The 14108-nt window shown below is 28.9% G+C and overlaps 3 protein-coding genes across 5 annotated transcripts; all 3 read left to right on the top strand.

The window, feature by feature from the left end:
- The first annotated feature begins 858 nt into the window (after nt 1-858).
- LOC130677569 (alpha-tocopherol transfer protein-like) lies at nt 859-6386 on the top strand. 2 transcript variants are annotated; one of them, XM_057484383.1, is made up of 4 exons: nt 859-1014; nt 1196-1485; nt 5603-5966; nt 6035-6386. In XM_057484383.1, the coding sequence occupies exons 2-4, from the start codon at nt 1202-1204 to the stop codon at nt 6290-6292; spliced, it is 906 nt and encodes a 301-aa protein (XP_057340366.1). In that variant the 5' UTR covers nt 859-1014; nt 1196-1201; the 3' UTR covers nt 6293-6386. The 2 variants fall into 2 exon arrangements, with proteins under 2 accessions (XP_057340366.1, XP_057340367.1); XM_057484384.1 differs by lacking the exon at nt 859-1014 and adding an exon at nt 1018-1129.
- Nucleotides 6387-6522: 136 nt separating this feature from the next.
- LOC130677571 (alpha-tocopherol transfer protein-like) lies at nt 6523-10513 on the top strand. 2 transcript variants are annotated; one of them, XM_057484388.1, is made up of 5 exons: nt 6523-6930; nt 7000-7091; nt 8583-8871; nt 8937-9300; nt 9752-10513. In XM_057484388.1, the coding sequence occupies exons 3-5, from the start codon at nt 8588-8590 to the stop codon at nt 9989-9991; spliced, it is 888 nt and encodes a 295-aa protein (XP_057340371.1). In that variant the 5' UTR covers nt 6523-6930; nt 7000-7091; nt 8583-8587; the 3' UTR covers nt 9992-10513. The 2 variants fall into 2 exon arrangements, with proteins under 2 accessions (XP_057340371.1, XP_057340370.1); XM_057484387.1 differs by lacking the exon at nt 7000-7091.
- A 1775-nt stretch (nt 10514-12288) lies between these two features.
- On the top strand, nt 12289-13829 carry LOC130677575 (uncharacterized). The gene is made up of 3 exons (XM_057484391.1): nt 12289-12606; nt 13202-13422; nt 13491-13829. The coding sequence occupies exons 1-3, from the start codon at nt 12399-12401 to the stop codon at nt 13653-13655; spliced, it is 594 nt and encodes a 197-aa protein (XP_057340374.1). The 5' UTR covers nt 12289-12398; the 3' UTR covers nt 13656-13829.
- The last annotated feature ends 279 nt before the right edge of the window (nt 13830-14108 follow it).

Below are 14108 nucleotides of genomic sequence, written 5' to 3'. Positions count from 1 at the left end.
AAGAAATTTAATTTCCCATGAAATTTATATGATAAAATTCATATTTTACCCTGAAAAAGTGATAATATCTTGAAAAATTCCATTTTTTAGAGCAAAATTGCAATTATCTCAGTAACTATTAACTTTACGTAATTTTACTGTAGGACCTTTTTTGTAGAGAATTGAATTTCCGATCAAAATGTGTTGGAAAAAAAATTTCAAACAACTTCTAACTTTAGCGGGATTTGGCGAGCTTAAAAAATCGACCTAAAATTTTTTTTGTTTTCTGAAAAAATTTTTTTTTGTACAAAGAAAAATATTTTTGGTATTAATAATGAAAATTCAAAAAAAGCGGATTTTCGGCCCACGCTACTCCGCATACGAAATAAATAGAGCGTTAACTTTGTCACCGGAATGATTTCAAAGTAATCGGGATTTTATTTATCCGGAGTAAAAAAAATCTCTCCGCATATTAAGTAAACAGGGAGTTTTTTTCAGTGGATAAATTTTGAAGTGATCTAGATTTTATTTCAATCCATATTTATTCCGTTACTCGGATTTCCGGATTTTTAAAAAAGATTACTCCAGATAGGGGTAAAAAGTGAATTTTTTTTCAGCGGAAGGATTTCGGAGTCTGGATTTTATTTAAATCCGCATTCACTCCGATTCGAAATTTTAATATTAAAATAATTTCCCCTTCGGAGTAAATTCACTCCCAATTTAATCCACGTTCACTCGAAAAATTTTTAACGGACTCCCAACAAGCAAAGAATTAAATAAATAAAATATTTATTATTTTAAAAAATGAAAAAATTATAATTTTATGGTTTTAAATTTAAATAATATCATTATAGACATCCGAATCATACAGTAGATTAATTGTATATATATATGACCTTGCAAAGTCATACAACACCGTCACGCAAGAGTCAAAGCTGTGCGTGCAGTAACTAAATGTCAAAAGAATTTTATTTCATTTAGTATCTGAATCGCGACCGGTTAAAAGACAACTATAAACTCTGTAATAAAAATAAAGTAAGAAGTGTTTATTACTATTAGTACTATAAAAATTTTTTATCATCATTTATAAATCAATTGACAGAATAGATTTATTTTGTTTACGGAATAAATCTTCAGTTTATAGTAAAAAGTATTAAAGAAGTCACCAGATTTAAATCATTTGCTTTTTGACAATAAATAAAAATTTATTATTTAGGGAACCATGGCTTTGGTAAAAATGGTATCAGTTGAAGAAGAAATGAAGCGTAATCCAGATCTTAAAGAATCAGATCTCCAAATGTTGAAAGAATGGTACGAAAAGCAGCCGCATTTGCCAAAAATATCCGACAGCGAGCTCGTTTTATTTCTTCACAGTAATTATTATCGTTTGGAACCGACCAAAACGACAATTGACACTTTTTACACCGTGAGAACTCACGTACCTGAATTTTTTTTCAACAGAGATCCTTTGGGAAATAAAGATCTCAGAAATATGTTCAAAACAGCGTAAGTTTGAATTTTAATTCCGTATTTTGAGTAATTAAATTACAATAAATTTGAACTATTTAATTAATTTTGATGGAATAATGAGTTAGAGCTGGCAAGCAGCCTGCATTTTTCGAATTTCAAAAATCTGGATGTAGTTATTTAGTAAATCGGATGATTTAATGCCGTAAGATGGACGGTGAAGTCGAATTTTAGATTTCTGACGTCGGAAAAGTGAGGAATTATCGTGGAAATGGATAGGAAAATTCATTATTATCCTCATCCATCTCCACCCATCTTCATCCATCCTGATTTATCCTCATACATTGTCAGTAAATTGTTCAAGTTTTATACTTGAAAGTACACGGAAAGAAAATTATGGAAAATGTTCCCATAATTTAGTGAAATTTTTTCCTATACCATCATAGGAATCACGAGCATAAATTGTGGGAGCAGTTCCTATAATTATAAGAATGTTTCCCATGATTATAGGAATAGATCCTATAATTATGGGAATGATACCCATTACGTTATAGGAATAGTTCCTCTAATTATAGGAATGGTCCCTATAATTTATAGGAATACTTTCTATAATATTATGGGAATCATTCCCATAATATATAGGAACTATTCCTATAATTATGGGAAACATTCCTATAATTATGGGAAACATTCCTATAATTATGGGAAACATTCCTATAATATTATGGGAAACATTCCTATAATATTATGGGAATGGTTCCTATAATTTATAGGAATTGTTCCATAATATATAGTAATGACCACTATATTTCATAGGAATCATTCCCATAAATTATTGGAACCATTCCCATAACATTATAGGAATGGTTCCTATAATAGTATGAGAACTATTCCCATAATATTATAGGAATGGTTTCCATAATGGTAAAGGAATAGTTCCTATATCATTATGGGAATCATTCCCATAATATTATCCCTTGCGACCTTCAACCCACTCTGGAAACACTCTGGAATCATAGTCAGAATGTAAACATTCTAAATCCAGTATGTTTCCAGAGTGGTTTTGTGCCCTTTTTCCAGAGTGAAACCAAAGTGGTTTCAGAATTGATCCAGAGTAGATCAAAGTGTTTTCAGAATGGACTCAAAGTGAATCCAGAATGAAATCAAAGTGTTTTCAGAATGGGCCCACAGTGAGTCCAGAATGGAATCAAAGTGTTTTCAAAATGGACTCAAAGTGAATCCAGAATGAAATCAAAGTGTTTTCAGAATGGGCCCACAGTGAGTCCAGAATGAAATCAAAGTGTTTTCAAAATGGGCTCAAAATGAGTACAGGATGAAATCAGAGTGTTTTCAAAATGGGCCCAGAATCGATAAAATTTAAATACTAAGGAATAAAAAAAATTGGGTACTTTCTAAACTCATAAATCAATAATAATTTACAGAAAAATAATTTTAACCCCAATTTTTTAATTAACTATGCTTTTGTTAATAAGTTAATTTTTACTTGTTGAAAGTTTACATAAAAACCCTGATTATTTCCAAACTAAAAACCCCGAATTTTTTTTACTTCTTAAGGCTATTCTTGAAAGGGTTTAGAAAAGATAGCTGGTGAAAAAATAAAAAAATTTCGATTTTATTAACAATCTAAGCCATTGAAAAACAAAAAAACGTAAATAAAGCAATCAAGAAAATTTATTTTTTTGATTATTTTGTTTTTTTATTGTTGAAAGCTACATAACAATAATTTGAAAAAAATTTTTACTTGCATTGTTTAAATAATTGTCATAAACAAATACATTGCTAATTAGATTTAATAAGATTTTTTTTTGGGAAAAAAACGCTTAATAAAAATAAGGAATTTTAAGAAAAAAATCGTTTCTTAAAAAAATTTTTTTTTGCTAAACAGCGCATTAGCTAATTAACAATTTTTTTTTTTACTCAATATTGATATTAAGGAACCATTATTTTTTTTAAGTAATCATTTATCATGTTCTGTTATATTAGAAAAAAAATTTTTTTCATTCATTTATTATTTGTTTGCTAAACAAACAATTTGTTGTAAACAAATAAATTTTCACGCAATATTTTTTTCAAATACTAAAAATAACCATGCGTTTGATTTTGTAGAAAAAATTTTTTTTTAATCTTTTATATAATTTTTTAAATTATTGTACACTTGGAGTTGTCGCTACCTTTCTGTTCTTCTCTATTGTTATTAAAATAACTTATTGAAGACACAACTACAACACTTCAAGTCTTTTTTATTATCCATTAATCATTAAACAAATCGAGCTTGTAACCGAAGCTCTAACTCAATTGCTTAAGGAATTATGAATAACAGTAATTTTTATGAATACTTTTTAATAAATACAAAAAAGTCATTAATTAGCAAATTCGCTTTTTAGCAATAAAAAACATTTTTTAAGAAACAATTGTTTTTTTAAAAATTGTTATTTTCATTAAGTACTTTTATCCCAAAAAAAAAATTTTGCTTTGACCCGGGTTTTAATGTGAAAGACTTGAAAGAAAAATTTGCTGGGAGAAGATATATGTGAAGGAGGAGAAAGTCACTGGTGCTAAGCAGCAGTGGAAGTAGTTCAGTGTTCGCCGCTAGATCGCGCCTAACTTATGATTGTCCTGTTCCTGGTTAGATAGGTGTTTCAGAGTTTTTATATTCTATATTTAAAAATAATTCTGTCACGGGTATTTCTCTGTTATTTGACAGAGTGACAAGTGCCTGTTTGGATGGTCATATGGTAGATGCTATATTACATTGTGACAATAATGTCAAATATTTTTGTTTTCTTGAAAAAATTGTTTTTATAATCCAGAAACATAAAATACGTTTCATGTAATGACAAAAAAAAATTGATTTTCGTATTCAATAAATGCTCTTAAATATTCTTAAAATAATATATTTCGGTAAATTTTTTTTTCTTTCAGTATTCATTTACTCTGAATACCCTCTGGTTTGAGTATGTATTCACTCTGATCCCACTCTGATCCCACTCTGGAAAAATTCTGAAAACACTTTGGTATCAGTTTGTGTTTAATGTGGATGCATAACGGTGTCAGTTTGTATCCACTCTGGATACTTTCTGGAAACACTTTGGATTTACTCCGTATCCGCTCTGGAAATACTCTGGGTTCACTCTCAGAAAAGGGCACAAAACCATTCTGGAAATACTCTGGAGTCCGTATGGTTGCATCGTGTTACCAGAATATTTCCAGAGTGTATCCAGAATGTTTTTAATGTCGCAAGGGATGGGAATAGTTCTCATACTATTATAGGAACCATTCCTATAATGTTATGGGAATGGTTCCAATAATTTATGGGAATGATTCCTATGAAATATAGTGGTCATTACTATATATTATGGAACAATTCCTATAAATTATAGGAACCATTCCCATAACATTATAGAAATGGTTCCTATAATAGTATGAGAACTATTCCCATAATATTATAGGAATGGTTTCCATAATGGTAAAGGAATAGTTCCTATATCATTATGGGAATCATTCCCATAATATTTTGGGAATAGTTCCCATACTATTATAAGAACCATTCCTATAATATTATGGGAATGGTTCCCATAATATCATGAAAAAATTAATTTAAAGAAAAGTGTGGTAATCACTTTTACAATACACAGAAATAGTATCAAATATAAAAACAAAAATTCAAATATTGAAAAAAAATTTGTATTCTGCGAAAACATTAAAATTTTTAACAAATTTTTTTTTTTTGACAAATTCAGCATCGAAGAAGCTTCATTTGAATCTCTCCATATCATGAGGGAAATTTCTACACTCTTTTGCAAAAAAAATTTTTATGATATTATGGGAATGGTTCCCATAATATATGGGAACCATCCCTACAGTAATATGGGTACAATTCCCATATCATTATTGGAACTATTCCCATAATGCATAGCAAACTTCTCATAATTTTCTTTCCGTGTAGAAAATTTCCTATTCCTTGTTTCAAATATTAATTTTTTTTTCTTTATTTTATGCTAATTGCTAATGAATGGGATAATTATACTCATGTTAATTTTTATGTCTATTATTTCATTACTACAGGAAAAAAAATCCAAGGAGTCTTGACTCCATGCCTAATAATAATAAAAATAATAATTTTCTATTTAACTAGAGCCTACTTTCCACTAGAGGGTGAAACACCAGAGGGTTTTAAAATAATATACGGGCGTCTAATTAATTTTGAACCGTCAGCTTACGTTTACAATGACGCGATTAAATACTGGAACATGTCAATGGACCTTTGGATGTACACCGAAGGTACAATGAAGGGCCACATTATTCTCGTTGACTTGGCCGGTCTGTCTTTCGGTCACACTACTCGTCTCAGTCCCATGGGGCTGAAGAAATTCCTCTTTTACCTCCAAGAAGGGCTTCCTGTTCGTCTCAAGGGCTTACACTTCACGAACTCGATTCCAGTTATGGAAATAATCCTGGGAATGATGAAGCCGTTCATGAAGAAGGAACTTATGGACATTGTAAATAATTATATTTTATTTTGTTACTAATTAATTAAGACTTTTCCTAATTTCTGATATATTTTTAGCTCCACATCCATACGAGCAATGAAACTGTAAAAAAATTTCTGCCTCTGGACATTTTGCCGAACGAATCTGGCGGCAAAGCTGGACCGCTAATAGAACTGCATGAGAAAAATATAAAAAGATTGGAAGCTCACCGCGATTTCTTCATGGAAGAAGAAGCTCGAGGTCGAGTAAATGAATCTCTGCGCCCTGGAAAAGGGAAAAATGCGACAGATCTTTTTGGAGTTGAAGGAAGTTTCAAAAAACTTGACATCGATTAATTTATTGCTGTTGGTGTCGACGGGAGCTTTTAAAATTTTTTTATCCATCAGTTATTTACAAATATATGGCAATAAAATATGTAATAAAAAAAAACACATGAGTCATTTATTTTTCCATTCGAATTTTTGATGCAGTGAAGCTGTCATTATTTTAAATGTTTTTATTTTTTTGTTTTACGACATTTTTTATTGATAATTAACTCTAAATATCATAAATATATGTAATTAAATAATTATAAGTGTAACAAATTTTTATATAAAATTACTTATATAAAAAATATTAATTGCTAATTCAAAAAAAATTATCACGTGGGTTATGAGAAATGTTAATAAAAAAAAACCTTCAGAAACATGCATGAGCTAGAGTTTATAAAGTAATTTGTTGAATTATTCTGCACGAGTAATTTCGTGTCAACTTCAGAAACTATCAGTACTCTGTACAGTTATTTATTTATTTTTTAAAATATTTTTATTGTTTGTAACATTTGGATTTTAAAATTACCGGAATATTTTTATCAATAAAATTAACAATAATAATAATAATTGAGTGGTCACTAGTTGTAATTACTAATTAAAGTGGACATTAAACTCATACAGTAATTTAAATTTAATATCTGCTTTGGTAAAAAAAATTTAAGGTAAGTAATCAATGCAATTCAATTATTAAAAAAAAAATATTTATAATAATTTAAGAATCAATTTTTCAGGCAGTAATTTTTTTAAGTCAATAGTTATCGTTATTGTTCCTTATAAACGACGTGAACAATTTATTTAATACTCCGCGTTACTGATTCCAAAGGTACATTTTTTTTTTTACTATTAATCGTTTTGGAGACTTATTTTTAAACTAAAGATTGAAGAAAAAAATTTTGAGAGCCAAAAGCGCGGATAATTTAAATTCTACGAACTTAAAAATTTTTTTTTTTTCAAAATTAGTCGAAGATGTGGGCAACAAAAATATAAATATCAGGGATGGGCAAAATAGGATTTAATAAATACTGAGTATTTAAGTAAAATTTGACTTGAAACCCAAATAAATTATTGGTACGTGTCTAAAAAATACTTATCCTCAGAAACAGAAAAAGTACTAAGTAGTTTGTAACTTAGTATTTAAGATGATTTATCTATACTAAATACATTGTACTTGGTACTTGAAAGTTGTAGTAAGTACTAAAGACTATTGTACTTTTTACTTAAATTTGATATAAGTACTAAGCATAAATGTAATTAGAACTTATAATTGCCACAGTATTTATTAAAAAAAAAATTTTTACTTATTCTATCACTACCAGAACTTTACATACGACGATTGAGACTTAAAATTATAATTTTTAAATATACTATTGCATTCCTAAGATTTTAATAGTCAAATTTATTCATTAGATGATATTAATATATTATTGTCAAATTTATACTGTTTAGTTCAAATGTGCACGTGTACAGTTTATGTTTCAGCTTCAAGTAGTAATCTAATCAACCATTTTTATATACCCGTGCAAAAATGATTATATGAAATTTTATAACATCATTTCTTTACGGGTTCTTAAAAAAAAAAAAAAACTTTTTTCTATTGAGATAAAATTTTAAATAAAAAGTTCTTTCAGAGTTAAAAAGTTGAATCGTTTCAATTTATTATTGGCTTAACTTCTATCAATCAAAAAAATACTCTCGGAGTTTTTAATTATTTTTTGTTAGAAATACCAATGATCTAGTACTTAAATGCAACTTATAATCTCAGTACAAATGTACTTAGTACTTGAACCGTTCTATGAGTACAAAAGTATTCTTATTTAGTTGAATAATAAAATACTAAATACTATTGTATTTAGTACTAGGAAAAATTAATAGTATCAAGTATAAAAGTATTTGTAATTAGATAATAAATAAAATACTAAGTACTTCGGTATATCGTATTTAGTACTTGTTCGAAATGCTAATTACTTACATATTTTTACTCTACAAAAAAAAAATTATTATATATCAAAGTATTTATTACTTAATTAGTACTTAAAATACAAATGTACTTAAGTATGCCCATCACTGAATAAATATACTGTAAAAATTCAATATTTACTCCGTATGCGGAGTGATTTTTTTACTTTGGAACTCCAAGTGACGGAGTAAATCCGGATGTAAATAAAATTCGTATTCACTCCCGATTTTTTACGGTGTAAAGTCAAAAAGGCGCATAAAATAATGTAATAACGCGACTTGACAGCATTAATTAACGTGCCTCGAATGACTTGTTAAATCTTAAAAAAATTTACCAACTATTAAATTCCTTGTTTAGTTATCATGGCTCTGATCCAGATGGTACCGCTCGAAGAAGAACTGAAAAGAAATCCCGAACTCAAAAAGTCGGACATTGAAATATTAAAAGAATGGTGTGAAAAACAATTACATTTGCCAAAAATATCAGACAGCGAGCTCGTTTTATTCCTCCACAGTAATTATTACCAAATAGAACCAACCAAAGAGACTATCGATGCTTTCTACACGATGAGGACCCATGTCCCAGAGTACTTTTCTAACAGAGATCCTTTGGAAAATAAAGAACTCCGTCAGTCTTTGCAAACAGTGTAAGTATCAGCCAATCACTCCTCTTCTGAAGTAATTAAATTTTAATTGTTCTCATTAAAAATAGAACATTCATTCCACTGGCGGGTGAAACACCAGAAGGTTACAAAATAATATACGGGCGTCTAATTAACTTTGAACCTTCAGCTTACGTTTGGAATGACGCGATAAAATCAATGAACATGACAATGGATCTCTGGATGTATACCGAAGGTACAATGAAGGGACACATAATTCTTGTTGAGTTAACTGGGCTAGCTTTTGGTCACAGTACTCGTATCAGTCCTCTAGGCTGCAAAAGATTCATAAATTACCTCCAAGATGGACTTCCTGTTCGTCTTAAAGGAATTCATTTTACAAAATCAATTCCAGTAATGCAAATTATCCTTGGGATGATGAAGCCGTTTATGAAAAAAGAACTTACAGATATTGTAGATTCAAATTACGTTTTTTTTTATACTGTAAAAAATCGGGAGTGATTGCGGATTTTATTTAAATCTGAACTTCCTCCACAAATTGGAGTCTCAAAAAATATCACTCCGAATACGGAGTAAATAGGAAATCTTTTTCCAGAAGTCGTCGGAATTTTATTTAAATCCGAATTTATTCCGTCACTCGGAGTTCCAGAGTAAAAAAAAAATCACTCTGCATACGGAGTAATAAGGGAGTTTTTTTTCAGTGGAACGATTTCGGAGTGATCGGAAATTTACTTCACTGCAATTCGAAGTTTTAATATTAAAATTAATTTAAATTTCACTCCAAGAGAATTAAATAAAAAAACAGTCATCTGCTCCGAATTTACTTCGGGTTTAATCCGCTTTCACTCCGAAAATTTTTTACAGTATTACTCAAAACTTTGTATTAATTTTTTTATACTTTCAGCTTCACGTTCACACTACTGATGAAACTGTCGAAAAATTCCTTCCTCTGGATCTTTTACCAAACGAGTCAGGCGGAAAAGCTGGACCCCTGATGGAGCTTCATAAGAAACAAACAAAAAATTTAGAAGATCACCGCGATTTTTTTTTAGAAGAACAAGTTCGCGCTCGAGTTGACGAATCTCGGCGGCCTGTCAAAGAAAAAAATGGGTATTTTGGTCTTTTCAAAGGAACTTCCAGCTGAAGAAACTGGTCATACTGAGAGCGAGACCAAGCAATTACACATTAATTAACTACAAATAAAATTAATTTAAATATGTCTATTAGGGTGTTTAAAAAAAAACAAATTTTTTTTTTGGTATTCAAAAATTAAAAGTATACCTGAAAATAAAAATTTTGGTGGCAATCCGAGCTCTTAATAATAATATTAAGGTTTGCTTCAATCCATTTTTCTATTTTCCATTTAAATAACACGGGAAAGAATTTTTTTTTTTAGAATTTTCTAGCTTACAGACCACTCAACGGATTTTTATGCGCAATGAGACTTTGTGTAGGAAATTGAACGCTCTACAAAAAAGTCTCTTATCATTTTTTGATAAATCCCACTGTTCAAAAGTTATTTAAGTTTCAAGTCAAATTTATAGTAAATTTTGAGATCTTTTCACTTTTCCGGCGAAACTATCAGACTTATCACAAAATGTCACAGAATCTTTTTTGTAGATAATTTTATTCTTCACAAATTAATACGAATAAAATTTTTCAAAATTCCGCATTGTTTTCAATTTATTTTCATTTCAATGTCAAGCTCTTAAAATTAATCAGAAATCTTATTTTTTTAAGAGCTTGACATTGAAATGGTTATAACTTGAAAAGAACGCAGAATTTCGAAAAACTTTATTCGTAATAATTTGTAAGGAATAAAATTATCTACAAAAAAGTTTAGATCATATTTTTTGATAAGACTGATAGTTTCGCCGGGAAAATAAAAAAATCTAAAAATTTACTATAAATTTGACTTGAAGCTTAAATAACTTTTGAACAGTGGGATTTATCAAAATATGATAAGAAACTTTTTTTGTAGAGCGTTCAATTTCCTACAAAAACATTTGTTGGGCATAAACATCCGTTGATTGGTTTATGAGCTGTAAAATTCTACAAAAAAAAATTTTTTTTCCCGTGTTATTTAAATGGAAAATAGAAAAATGGATTGAGGCAAACTTTAATATCGTTATTAAGAGCTCGGAATGGTACCAAAATTTTAATTTTTAGTTAAGCTTTCAATTTTTGGATACCATAAAAAAAAAAAAATTAAATAAAAAATTAAATAAAAATTTAATTTAACTCTAATGAAAATTTGTTGGTTTAAGATGTTTTAAGACGCCTCTCCAAAAATCAGCTTGATAAAAAATTTTCGAGAGGTGGCTCACGAATTTTGAAAATATGAAAGATCATCAAAATTCGGATTTTTTTGTTCTAAATTTTTTCTTTTCCGTGGCAGCTGTAGTTTATATTTATGAAACTATGACTACCCTGAAAATTTCAGCTCAAAATTAAAATATTTAAACGTCGCTCAAGAATTTTGAATATTTCGGAGTACTGTCTCTTGGACGTTTTCGAGCGACCCTTGAATATTAATAATAAACCTTCTCAATTTTTTTACCATCAATTCGTATCATAATGAATAAAAATGCAACCCGAGAAATAGAAATAATAAGTTATTTACATACTTTTTTATTTTTTAATTCAATTTTTAGGTTTTTTTACTTATTCAAAACTTACCCAATTTTATTGTTTAAGACTGTCCTGTATATTTTCGGTTATGCAAAAGTTATATTTAAGTGAACTGACAGTAATTGAGTTATAAAAAAATACAAACACTAATTCAAAGTATTAGTTACATATTGTCAGTTAATATTCAAAATTCTTGAGCGCCGTTTAAATATTTAAATATTGGGCTGAAATTTTCAGCATAGTCATAATTTTACAGATATAAAATATTGCTGCCATGAGGAAGAAAAAATTCAGAAACAAAAAATCCGATTCCCAATCATTTTTGATATTTTCAAAATTCGTGAGCGACCTCTTGAAAATTTTTTATTGAGCTGATTTTTGGAGAGGCTTCTTAAAACATCTTAAACCAACAAATATTTGTTAGAGACTCGAAAAGAAAAAATAGTCGGTTTTTTTGGGCCACCCTACTATATAGTATGTAGTATTTAATTGTTGGATAAAATTTATTATTAATATTTCAATGCCGTCACGTTAATATTTTATGCGCGCGTCAGTTTATTACGTAAATATCCGGTAATAATCATGGCCAAATAATTTATTATTCGATTTATGGATATTATTAAGGTACTTTCATATAAAACAATATCCCAATAAATATAATTATCATTTATTTATTTATTTTCTTTTAAAGAAAAATTTTTTTTCTAATTTTATAAAATAAATTAAATGAATTTATTAGTTTTCAAAATAATTATTATGAGATTTTAAATTCTAATGACGTACTAATAATATTTTATTATTCATTGAGAAAGTAGCTTTAAACGATGAACAGTTTTACTTTCACTATTGAATATCTCAGTAAGATATTGGGAGCGCAGTAAAGTTTAATCTCCATTACACTGCGTACTAAAGTTAACAAAATGTCTTTTATTATTTTATCTGTTTTGTTTCTTTCAATAAGTCATTATTGTTGTGGCGATTATCAGTTTGCATCTGAGTATCAAATAGAGACGACGACTCTTCCACCGCCGCCAGTACCGTACAGTTTTAATTACAAAGCTGGGAGATATCCAGGACATGTCGATCGATTTAGATCTGAATCTGGCGATGGAGCTGGTGTAGTACACGGTAATTTAACCATTTAATTAATTAATTAAATAATTAATTGTGCTGTGAAAAAATCGGGAGTAAATACGGAGCTGGTGGCTGTTTATTTTTTTAATTCTCTCGGAGTGAAATTTACTCCGGAGTTTATTTTAATATTAAGACTCCAAATCAGACTGATTTTTTTTTACTCCGAAACTCCGAGTTCCGGAGTAAATTCGAATTTAAATAAAATCCGGAATTACTCCGGTGAAAAAATTAATGGCCTATTTTCTTTATATGCGAGGACTGATTTTTGTTTTGCTCCGGAACTTCAAGTGACGGAGTAAGTTCGGATTTAAATAAAATTCGCAATGACTCCGAATTCACTCTCGATTTTTTCTGTGTAAATATTTACATGATCCTAAAATTGACAGACGATCAAAAATTTTTGGTTTTTTATTTAAACAAATTAATTACAAAAAATAAAAATATGCACATTTAGAAAATTAAAAAAATTATAGGTGCAATTGTTTTTTTTAATTTATCGTTGAGAAAAATAATTCAAAAATTGTTAGACGTCGGCTAACTTCAGTATCATAATATTTACTACTTATTTTTTATTAATTTTTTTTTCCAGGTACTTATTCTTATATTGACCCAAAATTCAAAATCAGAACCGTAGATTACACTGCAGATAAATATGGCTTCCATCCAATTTTAAAAAATTTCGAAGACGTTCAAGCCCAGCCACAAGATTCAGAAGCTGTGAGATTAGAAAAAGAAAAGCATCATCGTCTGTATGAAAAAATAGCTAACAGTAACGCAAACCCTGATAGTTTGATTAATAATCTTCCGCGGGTAATTTGAAATAATAAATTTAAAAAATTATTTATAATTTTGTGGTAAAATAATGATTATTATTTTAGGAAACCGCTAGTGTTGCCAGAGCTAAAAACCACCACTTTGAATTATTTAAAAAAATAGCCGCCGAGCATGAAGCTATCGCGCATCAACGCGAGGCTGAACGACTGGCATTCGAAGCAACTTCAGTACCCAATAACGTTGAAGAATCAATAAATTATTATAAATAATTTTTTTTTAGTAGATTTCATTACTTTTATAGTAATTAATTTAATTTCTGCACATTATAAAAAAAATTTCAATTTATCAAGCAATCGTCTAAAATTAATGTAATTAAATACATAAAATATATGTATATTTATGATACATAAAACAATGATTATGTAAATAATCTACTACATTAATTCTTTAGTTTATTTTATAACCTGGAAGACTATTAATAATAATTAAAAAATAAATATGAGCGCGCTGATATATGAGCAGATCGATCTGATAACAGCCCAGATAGCAAAATGACGTCTGGATGAGTTCTGAATGAGTTCCTGTTTATGATTCGGACGTCTCATGAACATCTTAAAGAAGTCTTTAAGAAGTTCTCAAGATGTCGAATGAGCCACCTAACGAACTCAGTAAGACGTCTTTCAAAAAAGTTCTCAAATAGTTTTTTTTTCTGACTTCACAAA

Source organism: Microplitis mediator, chromosome 11 (assembly GCF_029852145.1).
Source record: "Microplitis mediator isolate UGA2020A chromosome 11, iyMicMedi2.1, whole genome shotgun sequence".
Lineage (NCBI taxonomy): Eukaryota > Metazoa > Arthropoda > Insecta > Hymenoptera > Braconidae > Microplitis > Microplitis mediator.
This window is presented reverse-complemented; position numbering and strand designations above follow the sequence as displayed.

Excerpts from the sequence above, each read along its gene's own strand:
- LOC130677575 (XM_057484391.1), top strand. The coding sequence starts at position 12,399 with ATGTCTTTTATTATTTTATCTGTTTTGTTTCTTTCAATAAGTCATTAT. Across the intron at positions 12,607-13,201 it reads TGGAGCTGGTGTAGTACACG|GTACTTATTCTTATATTGAC; the intron begins GTAATTTAACCA and ends TTTTTTTTCCAG. Across the intron at positions 13,423-13,490 it reads TGATTAATAATCTTCCGCGG|GAAACCGCTAGTGTTGCCAG; the intron begins GTAATTTGAAAT and ends TTATTATTTTAG.
- LOC130677569 (XM_057484383.1), top strand. The coding sequence starts at position 1,202 with ATGGCTTTGGTAAAAATGGTATCAGTTGAAGAAGAAATGAAGCGTAAT. Across the intron at positions 1,486-5,602 it reads AGAAATATGTTCAAAACAGC|AGCCTACTTTCCACTAGAGG; the intron begins GTAAGTTTGAAT and ends CTATTTAACTAG. Across the intron at positions 5,967-6,034 it reads AGAAGGAACTTATGGACATT|CTCCACATCCATACGAGCAA; the intron begins GTAAATAATTAT and ends ATATATTTTTAG.
- LOC130677571 (XM_057484387.1), top strand. The coding sequence starts at position 8,588 with ATGGCTCTGATCCAGATGGTACCGCTCGAAGAAGAACTGAAAAGAAAT. Across the intron at positions 8,872-8,936 it reads CGTCAGTCTTTGCAAACAGT|AACATTCATTCCACTGGCGG; the intron begins GTAAGTATCAGC and ends CATTAAAAATAG. Across the intron at positions 9,301-9,751 it reads AAAAAGAACTTACAGATATT|CTTCACGTTCACACTACTGA; the intron begins GTAGATTCAAAT and ends TTATACTTTCAG.